Below are 23,268 nucleotides of genomic sequence, written 5' to 3' on the forward strand. Positions count from 1 at the left end.
TAAACATTTTCTTTCTTGTCTTCCTAACCAGGCTCCTTTGGTCAACATAACTCGTCTGGCAGCTCCGAGGCCACTGAGGTGAAACCTGATGTTGAGGAATCCACCCTAATCGAGCTTGTCCCTTCGGTGGATGACTGTACTTCCCAGTGCTCTGACACCGAGGTTGACCACGACCTGAACGGTCATGCCAAACATCGACCTTGCTGCTCTCGACCCACCAATGACACATACACTGTCATCACGGAGACAGCTGATGACCTCGAGATGGAAAACGACGGCACCAGCAGATGTTTGTCCTCAACTGCACCTCTGGGTAACGAAGCCGAGACTCCGCTGTCGGATGAGGAGCTGGACAAAGAGTTTGACATTGACTTCATGAGCATGGAGATCTATGATCAAACCTGCAAGGAAGCTGAAGGCTATGTGGAATTTCCCTGCATCGAACCAACCGAGTCAGTTTCTGTCTCCAGTCGATCAGACATCCTTGACACTGTCGATGAACCTCGAGATATGCTTCAGGGTCGGCCTGCAGCTGCTCCTGATGCTGCAAATGACACAACATCTCCTTCCTCAGATCCTGGTATTGCTGATATGAACACCAAGCACTATGCAGAGTCGGATCGCCACAGTGATGATCTTAGTTCTCCTGGATCAGACTCTGATGTTGAAGGTGAACTTGAGGCTGCATTTGCAAGTGATGGTCCACTTGCTGGTAACATGATTTCATCCATCTCAGAGACAGAGCTAGACCTGACCAGCGAATCCAGCAGTGGACGCTCCTCACACCTCACCAATTCCATTGAAGAAGCCAGTTCCCCAACTTCTGACCCAGAACTTGACCAAGAGCTGGACACTGAGCAAGACAGTGGGATTGTAGGTCTAAAGGCATCCCTTTTTCTGGGACAACCTGAGCCAATTAAACAAGACCATTTGCCAGCTCTAGATTCCAGTCCTTTGGATGACGGTCAAGCTCTGATGGGTCTGCAGAACATAGATGACGAACAGGGTTACGAGCACCAGGCTGATCCAGATGAGACTCTTCCCCCAGCTGTCCCCTGTGAGGACAGCAGCTCTCAGCAGTTGTTGCTGAAGATTGAGCCTGACCACAGTCTCGAAAGCATCAAACACTCCTTCTACTTGCCGATCGACCCCAAACTCATGCCCTCTGCAGATGACTTCGATGGCAACAGCGAGGGAGATTCTGAGTCCGAGTCGGAGGATGAGCTCAGTGAAAACTCGGACTCTCCTTGGCTTCTCAGCAATTTGGTCAATAGGATGATCTCGGAAGGTTCATACCCAATCAGCTGCCCAGAAGACTGCTTCAAACTCTCAGCCTCTATCTCTGACACCATCTCACCCTCATCTGACCTGGAAACGGATGCTGAGACAGATGGATGCATTTTCCTAAATCTGAAATCTGAAAAGTCAGAGGAGGTGACTTCTGAAAGATCAAAGGTTACTGAGGATGAAGAGAAGGAGAGAGAAGCCTGCTGTAATAATAGCAAGAGAACAGACTCTTGTCTGTATATGAGCAACCTAAAGAATTATGAATCTAAAGACTTTGCAATGGTCAGCAGGATGATCTCGGAAGGCTCCTACCCAATCAGCTGCCCAGAAGATTGCTCCGAACTTGATACCCCCATCTCTGACACCATCTCATCCTCATATGATCTGGAAACGGATGCTGAGACAAATGGTGGCATTTTCCTAAATCTGAAATCTGAAAAGTCAGTGGAGATGACTTCTGAAAGAGCAAAGGTTACTGAGGATGAAGAGAAGGAGAAAGAAGCTTGCTGTATACATAGCAAGAGAACAGACTCTTATATGTATATGAGCAACCTAAAGAATTATGAATCGGAAGACTTTGCATCCAACAACTCTTTGAAAAACAAACAAAACCAGGAAGAGGAGGAGCCAAATAATGACTTGATGATGGAAAGAATGAAGGAGCTTGACTCTCCCAGCTTGAGCGAGAGCATCATCAGCGACAAGGACGAAGGGCGTGAGACACTGGTCGATCAACTCACTTTGCAGCGAATCACGGAGGTGAAAAACAGCCTCACACTGGATCTCCCGACAGCACAGACCAATCACTGTTTCAGTCTCACTTACTCAACTGATAATGATGACGATGAACAGGATACTTCTCCTTTTCTGGACGATCTTCACAAGGCACCTTCACTCTATGGAAACAAGACTTATTTGGACAGTTCCCCACCTACCGACGAGAGTGTGCGAGAGTTGAGGAATGCTACCTCTGAGCATGTGCATGGGCAGCCAGTTGATGACTCCTTGGCATATGATTCGATGAAATACACCCTTGTGGTAGATGAAAACACAACGCTTGAGCTGGTGAGCATGAAGCGCTGCACCTCTGTACTTAGCGAGGACAGCGATGGACACTCAACTATCTGTGATGAAGAGGCGGTTGATGAAGATGAATACATGTATGGGCAGGGCAAGATGGTAGGAGGCATCAGACCCAATCTGCTGTTAAGCTCCTCTGAAGAAGACTCCTCCCCTGAGGCAGATGTGCCTTTCTCCAAGAAGTTCCTCAATGTGTTTGTCAACGGCACATCACGGTCCTCCAGTAAGTGGAATTTTAGCACTACATACACATGCACAAAAAGAAAAGTTGTCCCTTAGTAAATTTTATGTTATAAAATTTTGCTCTTTGTATTCATTTTAATTATTTTTGTTTTATTTTACTCACTAATAATACAATATGTTGTTTTTGTATGGAGGCCCGGGCAAGGTATGGGGGCTAATGTGGGGCATAAATAGTTGTTGCTGGTAATTGATAAGGGTTGTGGTTGTATTTACTGTTCTGTTTAGTATTACTCATGCTATTTTGTGTAAAATTATGTTGTTTTAGTGTTCCTTCTAACTTAGATAAACGGTCTAACAGACTATATCCAACAGTCAATCGTGATCGACTTAATAAGCAACCCTGTTGTTACCAAACTGGGCAGCGTTTCCCAACAGCATCGTAAGCCTAAGTAGATCGTAGAAGCCATTGGCGCCAATGGTCTTTATGATCAACTTAAGCTTGCGATGCTTTTGGGAAATGCAGCCCTGTATGACTTTCTTTTGTGGAATGCAAAAGGAGATGTTAGGCAGAATGTTAGCCTCAGTCATCAGTTATCTTCATTGCATCTTTTTTCCCCCTCTCCATACAATGAAAGTAAATGTTGACTGAGACTAAAATTCTGCCTTTTTGGGCGAACTATACCTTTAATATGCACCAGGATAATAATGAAAGAATTTGTTGAATATTACCTAAATAAAATACAGTTTGTTCCAAAGTAAATTCACTCCCATTCACAGTGCCATTCCAAGCCCAGCTTAAGATATTAAGATGATCATTTTAAATCATTTAGGAGGTTCTCTCACTGAACAGAAAGGGTATTTAATAAACCTAATGAGATGACAACATATGAAGGATTAAGTATGACCTGCTTCTAAATGGGTTTTGAAATACTTTGTGACTCACATTATCTACCTAGTTGCCTTACCAGTCACAACGGCATCAAACAACAGGCAACAAGATATTTTGTTTTATATTTTGTTTAAAACACAGAGTGACATCTCATTGGTCCAAAATCCCTATCCACTCCTCACTATAATAAATACTAAGTATGTTCTGATTTTTTTGTTTTTTTTCACCTCATGCATAATGTTTGCATTCAGTGTGGACAAAGAAATTACTTGTCACTGGTAACTTGTCATGCCTGGTATGGTGTTGTACTTCAGTATAAATACAGTTTTGTGATATTGCATATGTTTTATGTGTGTTTCAGGCACAGAGTCCTTTGGGCTTTTCTCATGCACAATAAATGGAGAGGAAAGAGACCAGACTCACAGAGCGGTCTTCAGGTAAGTAACAAACCTAAAAGCTACTAACTTTAATCAAAACGCTTCATAAAGTATGATATGTTGTTTTCAAATCTTTTTTAGTATATGTTAAACACCTACAATTGACTGCAGAAAGTCTGATGCACATAATGCAAATGCAATTTTAAACGCCCACGCTGCAGGTTCATCCCACGGCATGCAGATGAGCTGGAGTTGGATGTTGATGATCCACTCTTTGTTGAGGAAGAAGAGGATGATTACTGGTACCGTGGGTACAACATGCGCACAGGGGCAAGAGGGATTTTCCCAGCGTACTACGCCCATGAGGTTGTCGGCCAAACAAAAGACCTGATGAGTAAGAAAATAAATCTGAATAATAGTGTGCTTTCAGAGTATTATTTTCATAATGTTTTTTATTTTTTTTTAATATTTGGAAATCCTAAATATTAATTTTTTAATAATGTTTTTTTCAGGGGTTCCAAAAAGTTCTCCAGCATATATTAATATTAATATTGATATATAAATGTAACATTTTTAAATGAAACTATATTGAAATTACAGTATATATATATATATATATACATTGCTGAATAGATTACTTCTGAATTGTAGTCTGGTATTGATTAAAATTTCCATAAAATTAAAATTTATATAAAACTAAAATTGTACATTTTCAGGATAATCTAATCTGATTGTTTTTGGATTACTTTTGGATTAATTCTGACCTAATTTATTGGACGTCACATGCATATGAGTAAGATAAGCCATTTTGGCATAATGTCGCTTCAATGCATTAAAGGAAAGTTACTTAATGGTTCAAAATATGAGAATTGATGTGATTTTTTTTTGTGTTTACTCACTATTTGTCTGTTCTGAGTTAATTATGAACAATTTACTTCCTTTGCCTGATTAAATTGTAATCATGTAATCCATGAAAAGTAACTGTAATATGATTATGAATGTTTTCAAATGCAATTTAATCAAATTACAAGTAACTGATTTTTGTAATTTGATTACATTATCCAGATTACATGCCAAGTCATTTTTATTTGTAATGCGCTTTTCACAATAACATCGTTTCAAAGCAGCTTTAGAGAAAATCAAGTTGTAATGTCTTAAATGTATTAAATATCCCCATTGAACTGTTTCATTGAAAACATGTAATCCTAAGTCATGCCTAAAAATGTGTTGTCTTTAGGCCCCCAGAGAGCAAGCAAAAGGCGACTGAAACTCCAAAAGATGTTAATTTGGTGGAAAAACAAACTGAGATGTTAGTTAATGAAAGAAAAAAAAAAAAAAAAAAAAAAAAAAATCCTGGGGGAACCAGTTCCCCTCTGGCTATATAGCATGAATATAATGTCAATATTAGTTATCTATGTGCAATACAAGTCATGTATTAATTGCGTAAACTGAGTAGATGAGTAAATGTTTAAATCTAAAGATATTGACTGAACTGTAAGAATTATGATTAAGTGTCTTTGAAGTCCATCCCGACTACGGAAATGCACGTACATGCAGCAGCCCCCACTGTTTGGCTGGTAAAGGCTTTAGTTGGCAGTAGTTTATTGTCTCTGTATTACATTTTAAGAGAAGTGATGCAAGCAGTAGTCAGTGAAATTGTTACACGCTGTTCGATTAGATTGCGGTTGATAGCAATTTATTCTCTGTGGAGTCCATCCTAAGTCCGAGATGATGCAGACAGAGGTCAGTGAAGCATCCCTTGTTGTCCTGCATGGAGTTGGCATCAGATAATCCTCTGTGAAGTCCATCATAATAGATTTAAGTGATACAGACAGTGATCATCGAAGCGCCCATTGCTGTTTGGCTGACACAGGCTACAGACACATAGCAGTGGGTGTCGAACATCAGGCTTGAACGGAGCTGGATAGGTGTCCCATGGATGAGAAAAATATTAGCGTAAATGCCATTCACTTTATTTTAAAGCAGAGTTATAGATTATGAGAAGTGCTATATATATATATATATATATATATATATATATATATATATAATGATCAGCCACAACATTAAAACCACCTGGAGATTAGCAGTTACAGAAATACTCAAACCAGCCCATCTGGCACCAACAATCATCCATGTGATTATCTAATCAGCCAATCAAGTGTCAACAGTGCAGTGCATAAAATCATGCAGATACGGGTCAGGAGCTTCAGTTAATGTTCACATCAACCATCAGAATGGGGAAAAAATGTGATCTCAGTGATTTGGAGCGTGGCATGATTGTTGGTGTCAGACGGCGGCACGAGGGGGACCTACACAATATTAGGCAGGTTGTTTTAATGTTGTGGCTAATTGGTGTATATACAGTATACTATATATAGCTATATACAATGTATACTATATATAGATAGGGATCCTATCAAATATTTCTCATGTAGTCTTCTATGGTTCATTGTACAATATAGTGATATTTTTGAAAAAGGCTTTGGAATTATCTGAATTATAATAATTTTTTTTTTTTTTTTGGCCTTCACATTTGGACTATGTAAAAGCACTTCATTGTGACTTAGCACTGTCTGTATATGTGTGTTTCCATAGCGATGAAGAGAAACCCTGCTTGGATGGAGAGTTTCCGAGTGCAGTTCCTGGGTTCGGTGGAAGTTCCTTATCACCAAGGCAATGGTATCCTCTGTGCTGCCATGCAGAAGGTGCAATAAACAGGAAATGCATTAGTTTGCACATTTCCAATTTTGGACAATTTTGCATAATATGAAACAGATCATAAGTAATTTGTTTGGCGTTTGTCTTTCAGATTGCTATGGCAAGGAAGAGTACAGTGCATCTTCAACCCCCGTCTATCTGTGAGCTGGAAATAAGCCTGCAGGGAGTCAAACTTGTCATGAGTTTGGATGATGAGTACGACTTTTTAGGAGAGGTGAGAGAGAGGGAGCCTAAAGAGAGACCCCCCCCAAAAGAAAATCACATTTCTGTCAGCTTTTACTCACCCTCATGTTGTTCCAAACCAGTATGACTTTCTTTATTCCATGGAACACAAAGATGTTAGGCTGAATGTTAGGAATTGGTTGTCACCATTTACTTTCATATTTTTTTTGTAAGTGAATGGTGACTGATACTGCACATTCTCTTAAACATCTCCTTTTGTGTTCCACAGAAGAAAGAAAGTGATATAGGTTTGTAATGACATGAGGTTGTAAATATGTATAGGTGAACTATCACTTTAAAGGTGCACTTAGTATTTCTGTTTCTGATATGACAGTGGTCTTGGACTTTATCCTCCTGAGACCCGAGTGTAACTGCTGTGTGCATTTTTCATTCCTCTTTTTTATTTGTAACTAGTAGTCCCTAAGAAACATGCAAAAAATAAATAAATAAATAAATTAAAAAAATGTATGTCCTCATATGTGGACAGTGAGACTGATCCTGGGTAACAGATGTTTCCAGAAATGTTGGTTATTCATGTTTTTGAGACATTACAGACATTACATCAGAAATTAGCATAAATAATTCTGATTCAAAGTAATGTCCAGCATCATCCAATCACTGCCAACCATGTTAAAATAAAATGATACATTATAAATTCTGAATCTATGTACTGATTACCGTTGTCCCATGTCTGCCAAACACATTGAGTGGTCTAAACATCATCTGCAGCCTGAAACTGAACTTTAAATAGGAAGTTTTAATTTGAAAGCACTTAGCTGCATAGAGAGCAATTGGATGCTCCCTTGCTCCCTATTTAGTGAATTACTTAACCACCAGTGTGCTGACTGTCTGCACTGGTCTCAGAACAGTTTACAATGCACCTTATTTTCATCCTAACTCCTTATAAAGCCTCTGAAAGCAGCATTTTCCAGTTTTTGGATGAACCCATTAATTTTCAATGTGATAATGCACAGTGAACAGAGGATATTTTAACTGAAACGGAGCATACAGTCCACAAATGTGGTCATTGTGTGTCAAGGTTCTCTAGGAGCACGGAGAGAGTAGGATGGTGATAATGGGCTTTTATTGATCAAAATAACAAAAACAAACAGGAAACATACAAATATTACACGAAGGGGAAGAACACAGTCCAGGGTGACAAGAAAGTTGACGGGCTGGGCTGGGCTGGAGCAGGAGAACCGACAGAACATCCACAGAACAGGGAACACGACCAACAGGGACCTAACTGGGAGAAACATCCACACAGTAAAGACAATATGACAATGAACTGGCACCAGACAGAGCACAAAGGGAGATTAAATAAGGGAGCAAACAAGAAGGGTAACAAGGGAGGCAGGTGGAACTAATAACAAGATAACAGGGCAAATCACTCACACAAATGACAGTCACAAACAATAGACATGAGTGCATGCCACCAGGATGACATAAGAGCAACATGCTCTCATGCAAACACTCACACAAATGATAGACATAAGTGTATACTGCCAGAATGACATAAGAGCAACATGCACCCATGCTAAAAAACAACAACACAAGAGAACACATGACAAGACCAAAAAGGCAAGCCATGAATTCTCACACAAGACACAGACCAGACAAGACATGAGTGCACACCACATGAGACAAAACACAAGTGCCTGGACCCAGCCACCAAGTAAATAAAACCAAACCAACCGAAGTGTCTGAATCCAGAAACAAGACAGAAACAAACAACACACACGTAAGTGTCAGGGCTCTGCCACAAAAGTCAAGAAAACAGAACTAAGGGCAGAACAATGACAGTACCCCCTCTCAAGAGGACGGACTCCAGACGTCCCCAAACAAAACAAGACAAAACAAACACATAACATCAAAAAATTAAACGGGGGGGCAGGGCCGGTGAGACAGTCCTTGGCGGAGCCAGCGGGACAGACCAAGGTGGAGGTTTTAGGAAAGGGTCAGACGGCCAGGGAGGAAGGCTCCAACAGGGAGTAGGGTTCAGCGGCTGGAGAGGAGACTCCAGGAATGGATCAGAGTCCTGTGGCCAAGGAGGAAGTCTTAAGGCCAGATCCAGACAAAGCGCCCAGGGAAGACACTTCAAGGGATGGTCAGGTGGCCGAGGGGGAACCATGACATGGAAAGGGCTGCTAGGGACTTGACAGACAGAGTAGGGAATCCAGGAAACAGGGTTGACTGGGCAACAGACACAATGGGCAGGGCAGGCAGGGTAACGGCCATTGGGGAGAGGTCAGGAACAGAGTTAAGGGTCAGTGGCAGCCACAAGGGAGAGTTCACGGTCAGCAGCAGCTGCAGGGGAAAGTTCAGTCACCACCGCTGCTCAGACACAGAAGAGGGCGGTGGCCAGTTGAGAGATGGCAAGCTTGACCGGCATACTGACCTTCACAGACGAAAGTGCTGTCAGCAGCAGGGGAACGGCCTCTGTGGCTGAGGGTGCTGGCAGTGGCAAGGGAACGGCCTCCGTGGCCAAGAGCGCTGGCAGCGGCAGGGGAATGGCCTCCGTGGCTGAGGAAGCTGACAGCGGCAGGGGAACGGCCTCCGTGGCTGGGAGCGTTGACAGTGGCAGGGGAATGGCCTCTGTGGCCAAGGGTGCTGGCAGTGGCAGGGGAACGGCCTCCATGGCTGGGAGCGCTGGCAGTGGCCGAGGAAGCTGGCAGTAGCAGGGGAACGGCCTCCGTGGCCGGGAGCGTTGGCAGCGGCAGGGGAACGACCTCCGTGGCAGAGGAAGCTGGCAGTAGCGACTGAGGAGCAGGGGCCCAAAATGGCATATCAGATGAAACTAGAGACTCTAATGTTTTGACTCAAAACAGGTTTCAATGTGATAACTTAATTAGGTTTCTTACCAGATGTAGTTTTGTTGACATTTCAACCAAACACAAACTCCTCTGCTATTGCCACCATGATATTTTGTCAGGAATCCATATGTCAATAGTTTAACCCTTTACTGACAGCACAGAGTCTCCTGAACTGAGATCAGTCAGCTTAAATTAAATCAAATTATGTGTTGCGTATAGTGAAGCCAAAATACAACATCCACGCATATGTTATCCAGAGAAAGTGAGTTGTATTTGGCTTGTCTCACACCTTTTCTACACCAGTTGCGAGCAATATTGCGTTGCACTGCAACCGCTTGAGGTTGTCTACACTGGACGCGTCGAAGGGAATGTTCTAAACTGTTTATTTGCGTTTTTGGCAGGAGTAATGCCAGCATGTGCAGGTCAAAATCAAAGCAGGACATCGGTTTACTGTCACCGCGACTTACGCATCCAGTGTAGATAGCATCACTGATTATAATGGGAGTGATTTGCTTTCGTCCCATTGCGCCGCTTGCGTCTGGTGTAGACAGAATGTCATGATCTTAATATGACATGTAGAATTAAACAGATTTTTCTAGACCACTAATAAAACTGAATTCTTCATCTTGTGTTACTGTATCATTTTAAAAAGGTACTATTAATTTGTTTATCTGTAAAACTTTTTTAATGAGGACAAAATTACCGAGCACACCCTTAAAGGGATAGTTCACCCTAAAATGAAAATTCTCTCATCATTTACTCACCCTTATACCATCCCAGATGTGTATGACTTTCTTTCTTCAGCAGAACACAAATGAAGATTTTTAGAAAAATATTTCAGCTCTGTTAGTCCATATAATGCAAGTGAATGGGTGCCAAAATTTTGAGGCTCCAAAAAGCACATAAAGTCAGCATAAAAGTAATCCATATGACTCCAGTGGTTAAATCTATATATTCAGAAGTGATTTGAGAGGTGTGGGTGAGAAACAGATCAATATTTAAGTACCTTTTTTTTTTACTATTAAAAAGTCAACCTGCTCAGTCAATCTCCACTTTAACTTTCACATTCTTCTTCTTGTGTTTTTGGTGATTCACATTCTTCATGCTACTGAGCAGGGAGAAGAATTTCCTAAATATTCTTTCTCTTAAATATTGATCTGTTTCTCACCCACACCTATCATATCACTTCTGAAAACATATATTAAACCACTGGAGTCATATGGATTATTTTTTATGCTGCTTTTATGTGATTTTTGGAGTGTTAAAATTTTGACACCCATTCACTTGCATTGTATGGACCTACAGAGCTGATATATTGTTATAAAAATCTTAATTTGTGTTCTGCAGAAGAAAGAAAGAACATCTGGGATGGCATGAGGGTGAGTAAATGATGAGAGCATTTTCATTTTTGGGTGAACTATCCCTTTAATATATAAAAGTTATATATGTATTGTGAGCATATGTAGATCACAGAATGTAAGTTTTTTAAATGTATATTTTATATTATTAATCTGCCTCTGTTTCCTCCTAGTTTGACAGATGTAGTCACTTCTTTCAAATGAAAAACATCTCCTTCTGTGGATGTCATCCCAAAAACAACTGGTACACACACACACACACACACACACACACACGTTGGTGCAGCTATCATTATGAGGACTCTCCATAGACATAATGATTTTTATACTGTATGAACTATAGATTCTATCCCCTAACCCTACCCCTACCCCTAAACCTAACCCTCACAAAAAACTTTCTGCATTTTTACATTTTCAATAAAATATCATTTAGTATGTTTTTTAAGTGATATGAATTATGGGGACACTAGAAATGTCCTCATAAACCACATTTATAGCATAATACCCTTGTAATTACCAGTTTGTAACCTAAAAAAAAGTCCTCGTAAACCACTTAAACCTGCCCACACACACACACACACACACACACACACACACACACACACACACACACACACACACACACTTTCAAGGTCTTTTGATAAACCCCAAACATTTCTTTATGCAACTTTCCTTTACATTCTACAATATCTAAGCTTTAGAAATAATGTATTTTGAAAGTTGAATAAGTGTTTATCCATCTCATTGTGTCTTTCCGTAGTTATTTTGGTTTCATCACCAAGCACCCGATGCTGAACAGGTTTGCATGTCACGTCTTCGTCTCTCAGGACTCTATGAGACATGTAGCCGAGTGCGTGGGGTGAGTTAAATGCGCTCAATACACGTCACATAATAAATGCTATTATATTCACAATAAACTTCTGAGAGTAGTATCTGCAAAAAGCCAAATAATTGAGGTTAAGAACAATAGAGTCATCATTTACTTACCCTAATGTTGTTCCAAACCCGTTTGACTTTCTTTCTTTCATGAGAGTCGTGAAGTCGCTAAGTAGAACGATACTTTTATGGTACCTTTTCCCTCGTTGGAGCCTGTCAGTCTAATATCATTGTATGGAAAACATAGGCTCGGACATTCAGCCTAAAGCCCTATTCGGACGGGATTCAGTTGAGTTACAGTTATTATCACCGATGTCTTGAGATTTAATGTACTGATTCGGACGGGACTAAAGATCTGAGGTGAGAGTGTCTGCTTTCTAGATGGTTAAACACATAATTTAGGTGATAAAATGAATGTATCTTTTAAACTTTATCAGTTTAAATGTAAAATTACTTATCATTTTAAAAATTATTTTGAAACAATGAATTATTTAATTTATTGATTTATACTTTATAAATTCGAATTTATAGAAGCGGCTGCTTATAATAAACCCAGTGAAATAATAAATATAATTCTAACATTACATAACTGAGCAGAGAAATTAAGGTGAGTATCTTACCAGACGCTGATACCACAGGGGCCAGTCTTTGCTCTCCTTGTTGATTTTATTTTCTTATTTTTTCGGCGGACGGCAAAAAATCGACATACAAATTGAAAGTCACGCAGCAGGCAGAAGACTGGTGCACACCGTGCATATAAGTACGATCTTAACGGTAGTTCATTTAGGTCAAAATACATGCGGTGAAGCTTTGTGAAAATTCAGTATCAGCAATCACTGACATTCATATCCGGACGGGATTAGATTTCTCAGAGGACTCTCTTTTTAGCCGGAAAACAGTAGGTAATTTGCTCTGGAATTTTTACAGAGGTTGTGTAAGAAAAACACAGACTTGTCAGAATTGGACGGGATTAAAATCACAAAGTACATCTGTGAAACACCAATTTCCCTAACCTCCTCAGGGCTTAAGACCTCCTTTTGTGTTCATGGAAGAAAGAAAATAATACTGGGTTGGAACAGCATGGGGGTGAGTAAATTACAAAATGTTCATTTTTGAGTGCACTTTTGCTTTAATGAGAGCAATCCGTTTCTGCTCCATTATAAGGGCACAGAACAGTCTGCTGTATGAATAATTAAAGCATCTCAGATGGGAAACTTGAGTTATGGGCCCCTGCAGGAGATGGCAATCTCTGTCACATGACATACAGTAATATGACCTTATTAACAGATACATTATTTAGCCTTATAATTGAGCACAGAAATGGAGGAGCGGAGAAAGTTTAAACAAAGGACACTGACTAAAGGTGTTGCATGACAACTTGTTTTCACATTTACAAACGAAAATAAAGAACCACAGTATGCCCAACGTGGGTTGACATCAGAGTTCAGTTTGTTTGGTTAGTTGGTGTCAGTGTTAATTAAAAAAAAAAAAAAATTATTCATCCTTTAAATTTTGTCAATATTTCATCATGTTATTTTCATTAATTTTAGTAAATATAACTCTAAAATGGCATACTGTATAATTTTAGTGTATAAAAATAACAATTTTAGTTGTGCAAAATGACAAAAGCATGTATCAAACTGTAACCAAACATTCAAATAAACGGTGTTAGTGCATTAGCATTTTGCGAAATTATTATTTTTTATTTTTATTTGCGTCAACAGTATGTTTTAATTGAAACCGTATGATTATTGTTATAATGCATCTTTTTCCACAAAAAACAAAACAAAATAAAAAAACCTTTGTCAATGCACATTTTCGCCAGTAATTTCGTGATTAACACTGCATCCGTGTCTGCTTGACAATGGGGGTCTTGGGTTGCCTAAAGCCAGAAACATACTTTATGTAAGTTTACATGGTCCAGTTGCGTAACTGTTACTATGCAACAAACCTCAGTACTCTAGGGGGCAGTAGAGTTACATTCAAAAGTCTGTGCCATTAAACTGGATGTGTTTTCATTCAGATAAATTGCTATAAATATATTAAGCGCATTGACACACACGTTCTTATGCTTTAAAATCCGACAACGTGTGTAGTCATGTAAACACATTAAACGGCTTTCCTTTATCGGTGTAAGGTCATAAACACGTTGTTGGACATCATCACGGTTTGACGTCAAAAGTGGAGGATAACATGCTTATTTCAAATCTCATGTAAACATTTTTTAAATAAGTTGATTTTTGGGAGTTATCAGCGTATTGGTGTGCATGTAAACGGGCTTAATGATTTTAACTTACTTGCTCAGCAAGGCAGATCCATGGGGGGGCGCTATATCGCGAAATAAGTTTACGCTTAAAACGTTAAAGTCCATGGATACATAAGTCAGGCATATGTGGTATCATATGAAAGCTTAGAATGTGAACTTTCCAGAGAATACCATCAATTTTGCATTTATGTTTCATAATTTGACAAATAAGGGCTGAAAACATCTGCCTCACAAGTAAGCGCCACCTAGAGGTAATGTGGTATAATTATTAATATGAATATAAAAGTCACATATCACTTAAATGGACATGCCATATATCAAACGAAAGCTCTCATTCTCAGGAATGTTGCCGTAATACCACTGTTGCTCCACCATGACAGTAGTTCACTTGAAAGAGAAAACACACGTTAGAAGTGGACAGTTCACACTAATGTTGGCTATAGCGCCCCTTGTGGCAATGTTGAGAATGCTATGCGTATTTGCGTGGTGTTATAAATTGCGGTTTGACACATTTTGGAAAACGTTTGCATTCACATACTTGCGAAGAATATGCTTGGTGCTTAAGGTTGGATAATTATAAACGCATATAAACACATATATATCCCAGTGTTTGTTCCAATCACTTACACTTCTGTTTGCTTGTTTTAGGCGGGCATTCCAGGAGTACTACCAGGAGCACTTAGAATACGCCTGTCCTACCGAGGATATCTACCTTGAGTAAAGGAGGAAAAGGGTAACCATGGCAACTGCTGTCCCTCATGACAGATGTCTGTTCCTGGGCTCGGCCACTAGGAGGCGCCTGGCAGCCTTTCTCAAATGTAACATAGGCCTCATCTCTATTCTCTTCCTCAGTCTCTCTTGTTCTCGCGACATGAACTGAGCTGAATAATCTACATAGGCTCTTAGTGGTCTGTTTATTGATTTCAACGTTTCTCGATTGATTTATTCTCTTCATTGAGATGGATTGCTCGTTTATTGAACTTTTCTACTATATAATTAAAGGGGACATGGCTTGGAGTGGATACATATTGTTTATATATATATATATATATATATATATATATATATATATATATATATATTTTCCTGGTTTAGAAATGGCAAAATATGACTTCAAATGTTTGAATGCATGGCTTTGAAGGTTATGCTCACAAACACGTAAAAATGGCAAAAGCCAGATGCGATCAAAGGTTTAAATCTGAAAGGCCACGATTGTTTGTAAATATGTATTTGTCTGATACATTGCGGTATTGGGTTTGTACTTAAAAGGACAGGGCAGTAGGACGTGACCTGGAATCGCTGATAGGTCTACAGATTGTCTGTTCCTCTGTAGTAGAAGGTTTACTGTACGTTTATGCTTTTACCGCATTGTAAATACTGTATAATTAGGGATGATTGTAAGTGAATACAAATGCTTCATTACATCACAGTATGTAAGCTTCCTGCGCCATCTGTCTGAGTGGAAGAATGGGACGGATTGCAGGTAGGCAGGGTGGTTTATATTTTGGGCAAATTACTCGGAAGCCTGTGAAAAACATGAGTCCAAGACATGTTTCACCCCAAAACCAAAAGGAAAAAGAAAAGGAAATATATTTGGCATAAAAGGAAGACCTTTTTGCATTGTGACATTATTTTCAAAATAATTCTCATTACTCTAATGTGTCTGTTTGCAAAATGATTTAGACTCGTCCAAAATCTGGGTTACAGCGAGGCACTTACAATGGAACTGAATGGGGCGGATCCCTAAATGTTAAAGTGCACACTGTTTCAAAAGTATAGCCACAAGACAAACAATAAGCATGTTAACGTGATTTTAGTCAAGTTATATCCAATTTTAGTGCCATGGTGATTTAACTGGTAAACGCTGTAAGCAATTTTATCCGACTTAAATCGTGCACAACAGAGATTTTATCAAAATATAATCATGTTTGCATATATAATGTTTATGTCTTGTGGCTATACTTTTGAAACAGTGAGTATTTTAATGTTTACAGACTGGCCCCATTCACTTCCACTGTAAGTGCCTCAATGTAACCCAAATCTTTTGCTAGTTTTTAAATAATTGAGGCATGAGTCGAAATAATTTTCTGTGGTACTAGTGACCATTATGTCAGCGTAACTCTTATTAACCCGGGAAATTCCTTTATTTGACATCTAAATTGTCCGTACAGACTTCATTTGCTTTATGGAAAATATCGTTTATTTTTATTTGATATGATCTGGACATGTTCTTGACAGGCTTTGTGTTATTCACCCAGTTTGCAAAAGCTACGGCACAGTTTTGTTGGCAACTTTAGTTCTACAGTTCCAACCCTGTTAACATTTCCGTTGTTTTGTAAAACTTTCAGGTTGCTTTTAAGTCTAATATAGCCCATCGCTCATACTTTAAATGACAGGTAGATGTTTCAGTGATGTGCAATGTTTGTTGACATTGAGCATCAAATCCCAGTTCATTAGAAAGCATGTTATCAAATGCAGAAGATCAGAAATATTTTGCGAATCAGTTTGACCTGGAAAGTTCACTAGGCAGACATTGCATCATATTACACTGACACAGAATGAAATTCTGTCCTGTGGCGGTTCATTTCTAATAGAACAGCAATGAGTAACTGAATCCCATATACGTAGTAAGTACTGTAGATGCCGCAGTAGTGATGTGAGTACACACATAGGTATATTATAAATTTAGGACATTGCAAAACAGCTCTGTTAGTCATGCACAGAAGCCTGTTGGTAGATTTTTCTGCTCCCTGATCGCAGCCCTTGTTCTGACCTTGACCGGCTCTTCTCACACTGTACACTGCAGATCCCCCTGCTGGCTACATATACTAATTACTTACAACAAATATTTATCTCATACAAACTGCAATCAGGGGCTGTGCTACAGTAGGGAAATGCTAACAATAAAGAACATGATATGAAGACAGTTAATAAATAAGCTACATTTATTATGTAGTTTTTGAATCAGATGATGGCTTCATAGAATGTCATCCTGTCTGGTAGTTCATTCTTGAATGGAGGGCTTCATTTTTGCTGGTCACTAGACAAAATAAAAGTCATATTTAAAGGTGCTGTAAGCGATCGTTTCATGGAAAGGTATGCGAAAATGTTTCCCTGAAAGATATTAATAAAATAAGTGTCCTGAGATATCTCACCGGTTTCTTTGACAACTCTAGACTCTGTGAACGGCAAACAAAAATGTGTCCGTGGGTCACGGACAATGACGCTTTCGACCTGTCAATCATTTTGTGTGTTCTCATAGTATTGAAGTTGCAGCGAATTATTGAGGCTTAATGCCATTTTTATGCCATGTCGTTCATAACAGTTGCCAGTTGAGGGCGCTATTTTGCTGCTGTTGTTTTTGACAACCGTTTCTAATTGTGTCGGTCTCAGTAAGGCTAATTTGCTATCTTTGGAGTGCAGATTTAGAAAAAAGGGGGCGTGGCTTATTCAACCGCTCAGCTTGACAGCTTGCGGAAATTCTAGAACGGCTAAAATTGCTTACAGCACCTTTAAATGCACATGTGGAGGACGACACAAGGGCCAAGGCTACTGTATGTTCGGAATAAAATGTTAGCATACTGCTTACTACATACTGCTCAGTATACACTGCATATGTATACTGTATATGTTCAGGATTCAGTATTAATGAAGCTCAATCGACAGCATTTGTAGCATAATGCTGATTAACACTAAACATAATTTCGACTCGTCACTCGTTTATAAACAGAAGCATAAATCATTGTTATAGTGAGGCACTTACAATGGAAGTGAATGGGGCCAGTCCATAAACATTAAAACACACGTCGTTTCAAAAGTATGTAAACATTATACATGTTAACATGATTTCAGTGTGATGACATCGCTTAAAGGGTTTACTGGCATTACGTTGTCTTTGCAATGAAGTTGGATATAACTTCACACGGATAAGGTTAGTGATTTCATCACAGTATAATCATGCTAACATGTATATTGTTTACATCTTGTGGCTATACTTTTGAAACAGTGTGCATTTTAACATTTATAGACTGGCCCCATTGACTTCCATTGTAAGGGCCTTACTGAAACCACAATTTCCACACTGGAAATGGAAGGTCATGCATTGTGGAATATAGTGCCATGTACTCTGTTGTATTCTGTACATTTTGGTAAATGTAGGATGTCATCCGGGTATTTCATATGTATATCTAATTTGCATACTCTGCACACTGCAGAAATATTATGATATTTCGAGCATAGCCCAACACTCCCTGCATAGCCTGCAATCTGTTTCCATGGTTACCCCTTCAATTTGTGACAGTGACACTCTCTCGTAAGGCAGAAGTTGCCAATTTCAAATGAGATTTGTTTTCGGTTAGATCACTGTAAATAATCTAGAGTCAGGGTTGCCATACTGTGTCCTTTCTGTTGAGTATGTTATTGAGATTTGTACATTTAAAAGAATTAATAATAATAATAATAATAATGTTGATGATAACAATCTCACAACCAAAAGCCAACAGTGATGGGGTAAAGAAAATATTAGTATTTGTATATTTGCGTTATCTGCTTTGCATTTGTATACATCTGTTGTCGGATGTGTTGTCACCATGTGCAGAATAACATGCAATCGCTAACATTCTAACAGATCCACCGTGTCAATCAAATGTGTAATCTATTGGGACACACGTTATATTAAGTGTCTTTAACTACTATGTACTTAAGCATATGGTACAATGTACTTATTATGTACATATGTGTTGTTGCATTGTATTTACATGTAAAGTACCTGCATTTAGTTACTTTTGTAGTTGCACATTTAATTTTACACCTAACCCTGAACCCTAACCCTACCCGTAACTCAACCTATTCACAGAACAACATGTAGTTACTGTACATAATAAATACATTGTATTGTGTGTATGTTAATGTTAGTACATAGTAGGTAAAGACACCTACATAATATAAAGTGGGACCATTTATTGTCATTCACATGCAGACACACAAAGATACACACAGACCCCCCCCCCCCAAAAAAAATAAATAAAATAAAAATACTACATTATTGCATTCCACCATTGCATTTAACAGGTCTAATCAGCAATTGTATCTGTAGCCACATGTCATTTTTGCGTGTTCATAAAATAAATAAGTATCTTAAATGTTTTAGCCTTCACATCAGCAATTTGTAGTGACAAATTGGCTGTGAAACCCCCCACACTTTCCGGCAGAGCATCTAGTACTTATTGACAACTTAAGCTTGGGTAGCTGAAATACAAAGTTCTGGACTTAAACATACATAATTCAGTCCTTCACTGTATAATGGAAACAGCTTCAGTATGACAAACTATGTATCTTGTATCTTTAAAATGACAACTTGTATATATAAAAAAAAAAAATTTAAAAAAAATCTCACTGCCTTGTCATGGATCTGGTCTTATGAATAAAATACTATATGCTTGATGTCACTTAAGTGTATCTGAGTTTGTTTGGCAAAAGTGAGACTTGATGCTGGGGGAGAGCAATTCTTTAAAGGAATATTCCGGGTTCCATGCAAGTTAAGCTTAATCAACAGCATTTGTGGCATAATGTTTACTACCACAAAAATATAAAGGCAGAAATATGAAGCTTATAATTTATAAAAGCACTTGCATTAATTCTTCTGTTAAAACTGGTGTATTATTTGAGCAGTAAAGTTGATTATATCATTGTTTTAGGGTTTACAGCATTATGTCGTAATGGCAACAAAGTTGTAAAACTGGATATGACTTTACACAGAAAAGGTTAGTAAGTACATCTTCTGGCTATACTTTTGAAACAGTGAGTATTTTAACGTTTACTGAACAAACTGGCCCCATTCACTTCCATTGTAAGTGCTTCAATGTAGCCTATATTTTTGCTTTATTTATTTCTCGTATTTTTTTTTTTAAAGGAGGGACGATTCGAAATCATTTGTGTGGTGATCAACATTATGCCACACATGCTGTCGATTGAGCTTAACTTGCATTGAACCCGGAATATTACTATAAAGAAGTGGCGCAGAAATTACACACTTCACTTTAAACAAGGAGTGACAAGACAAACTCGCATGACATGTTTTTTATTATTATTTCTTTTTGTACTAAAATGTAGCGATAGCATTTGTAGTTTAGAGGGCTAAAGAAGATTTAGAGAGAATCAATCTTAAAGGGAGTAAACATTCATACCGTTATGTTAAACTATATTCACACAAGGCCTGCCTACATGACCTTTACTGTAATACATCATGGTATAGTTCAGCACTGACATTGCAGGGTGAATCTCACGAATAAGTGCAAATCATCTAATAAAGAAAATGATGCATTATTTTTTGTTGTTGTTATTGTTGCATCATTTTCAAGGCAATTAAGCGCACCACACACCAATTCTCATTACCGTAATGTGTCCAGAGAAGGTACGTTTTTGTTTTTTTAATTCACATTATTCTTAACTGTGATATGCATATTTTACCCCCCAATTGTCATTACCACAATGGTCGTATTTAAGTGACAATGTGACACAAATTACATATTATTTAAATTGTAGTGTACTTAAATATCATAATAGTACTCCCTTGGTGTGCTACATTTCATTTTCGCTTATAGTAATACAAATTATTGTAAAACAGCATCTTTTTTTACTATAGTACTGTAAACAAATACTGTGTTACGGTAATGTGAATCATTGAAAACAGTGGGAATAGACTTCCGACTCGCGCTAAAACGCGAATGGCAGCATAGTTTGCTCGCTCTCACAATTTGCACTTTAATCTTGCCCCGTGTCAAGATATATACAGTTTTAGCAGATATAACAAGGCATGGGAGGGGCAATGATGGAAAATGGGAAGACAGAGAAGAATTACAACAAAAGACGAAAATAACCCAAATGTGCACAAACATGCTAACACGAGCACTGACAGAGCGCCTAGAGAACAGCAAGTTAGCCTCGAGAAAATACTGAATGAGATAAAGGATTTTCGGCAAGACAGTCACAAACAGCTGCTTGATATAAAAGAAGAACTGAACAAATTGAATAAAAGAATCGAAGAAGCAGAGACTCGAATCCAAAGCACAGAGGAAATTGTTGAGGAGATGCTACGGCTACAAGAGCAACTCGAGGCTAGGCTAAACGATCAGGAGGGTCGAGCTAGAGCAGGGGTGTCAAACTAATTTTGGGTCACGGGCCTGATTGGACCAAGCGAAAACTGATTCAAAACGAGAACTCTTGAGCTGGTGAATCACTGTTTTAAAAGTACCAGCTCATAAGAGTCATTTAGTCATGAATCGGACTAAACCAGTCACCGTGTTTGTTGTTGAGTACAGCCAGCGAACACAACACAATAGAAAGGAGCACATGTTCGGTGTTATTTCACGGTGCACGCTTTTTTTATGTCATGATATTCAATTCAGACTGCAATCTCATAACTTGGGTAAAATATCATTTCTTTAGTGATGCTGGTAGTTCAGAGGTGGAGCAAAGGAAAATAGAAAGATGCTGTTTTTATAGCAAACACTGGGGTAAGCCACATTGGCTATGAATGCCCAATTTCACCAGCCACTTTGGTTATTCATAAAGGTATATAAAACACCACTTCTGAAGCTGTAGTGAATTATGATGACACACATGACAATTTATTAATGTCGCTGCATGTCATTTGCTTTGTGTGGTTGCGTATTCAGCCACAAATGTTTGGAATTAAGCAATGTTGCATTCACAAAGCGTGTAAACGCAAACTGCTCTGTGGAAATCAAGCGAACTAAGCTTAGAGCACCTCCTGAGATGGTCTGAAATCATTTTGCTGCATTGTCATGGACGACACTGTTCTTGCAGTTGCAAACTATTTTCAGATGACTGAAACAAAGCAGAAACAGTGAGCACTCTGCATGCACGTGTTCTAAGAGAAGCGCTGCACTTATGGGAGGCAGAGCGCCTCTGAATACACAGCGAATCAGATACGTGCATCAACGGCTTTATTCTTTCGTCTGTTCTTCAAAATATAATCAAGTCTGTTTCTTCAAACATGCGTCTTTGTGTCTTACAGCATTTCTTGTCACATGTCACTCCAAGATTTTTTAAAGTCGCTGTCACAGTATAAAAGTTGGGCAATGCGGAAGCGGGAACTGGTTGAACAGTCAGTGTAAAGTTTTCATTGTAAAACTCAACTTAAAACAAACATAAACAAACACACACACATGCAGCGTGGCTGCGTGCATCTCCTCTCTCTCTCGAACTGGTGCCTCCGGCTCCCCTTTATCTCGCTCTCCCGCTGATCAGCTGATTCAGTGCTGGCCGTGCATCGTCACGGCCCGGCCACGCCCTCCTCCTCTTCACACTCCTCCCCCGCCACAGAAATAACCCACCACTGCGCATAAAATATCCACATTTGGTGGGTGCTAATTTTACTCTGAACCAAGGGCGTAGCCAGGAAATTACTTTTGGGTGGGCCTCAATAATAATGGATGGGCCAAGTTTTCGCCCACATTTTTTTTCAGAATGCCTATTTGCACCCCGGTGTAAATAGCATCTGCCACACAGTGCTGCTGTTTGCACCCCAATAGTGTGGTGGAACCACAAAAATATACGACAAGCTAAACAATGGCGTGGCGTGTAAAGACAGTGTGTGAATGTGTCCTGTTGTCCTAGCGACCGCGGTTCGAATCTGCGTTTTGTCCCACTCTTTTTCCCATCCGATTTCCCGTTTCCACTCTTAATATTTCCTTTTATACTACTTAAAATAATAGATAAAAATTCATTTGAATGTTGATTTCATTGCAGGGGTTTGGTCACGGTGAATGTCAAGGAGTACAGAGAAGGGTTTGATCCGGAGGCGGGGTCTGTCGATCGCACTCAATCCCACGGCTCGACATCGCTTGTGTGTAGATTCCATCACTGTATTACTAATATTGTAGTTACCATGTGTTTTTGGCAGAAACTATAGTTTTAATGCAATTAACAACGGTGTTAGTACAGTAATATTGTGGTAATATAGTAACCATGGCTTAAATGTAAATTTAAAAAAAAATACCATGGTGAAACCATGGTTACTGTAGTTAAACCAAGGTTATATTTTCTAAGGTGAGATTACGGTTAGGTGTAAGTGTGCTTTTGGGACTAAATAAACACAATACACACTGTAGTGATGCCTATACTGTATGTTAGTATTAATTAAATAGTATCTGACACTATGGGTGCAATTAGT

The 23,268-nt window shown here is 39.1% G+C and overlaps 1 protein-coding gene across 2 annotated transcripts in view; it reads left to right on the forward strand.

The window, feature by feature from the left end:
- The window catches only part of LOC127456259 (C-Jun-amino-terminal kinase-interacting protein 2-like), a 56,496-nt gene extending 36,977 nt beyond the window's left edge, over positions 1-19,519 (forward strand). For both annotated transcript variants that reach the window (XM_051724666.1, XM_051724667.1), the window contains exons 6-13: positions 32-2,590; positions 3,801-3,876; positions 4,038-4,210; positions 6,415-6,524; positions 6,629-6,751; positions 11,104-11,174; positions 11,691-11,789; positions 14,721-19,519. In XM_051724666.1, coding sequence (XP_051580626.1) covers positions 32-2,590; positions 3,801-3,876; positions 4,038-4,210; positions 6,415-6,524; positions 6,629-6,751; positions 11,104-11,174; positions 11,691-11,789; positions 14,721-14,793 — 3,284 coding nt within the window. In that variant the 3' untranslated portion in view covers positions 14,794-19,519. The remainder of the gene's footprint in view (positions 1-31; positions 2,591-3,800; positions 3,877-4,037; positions 4,211-6,414; positions 6,525-6,628; positions 6,752-11,103; positions 11,175-11,690; positions 11,790-14,720) is intronic.
- Positions 19,520-23,268: the final 3,749 nt, after the last annotated feature.

Source organism: Myxocyprinus asiaticus, chromosome 18 (genome assembly GCF_019703515.2).
Source record: "Myxocyprinus asiaticus isolate MX2 ecotype Aquarium Trade chromosome 18, UBuf_Myxa_2, whole genome shotgun sequence".
In the NCBI taxonomy this organism is placed as follows: Eukaryota; Metazoa; Chordata; class Actinopteri; order Cypriniformes; family Catostomidae; genus Myxocyprinus; species Myxocyprinus asiaticus.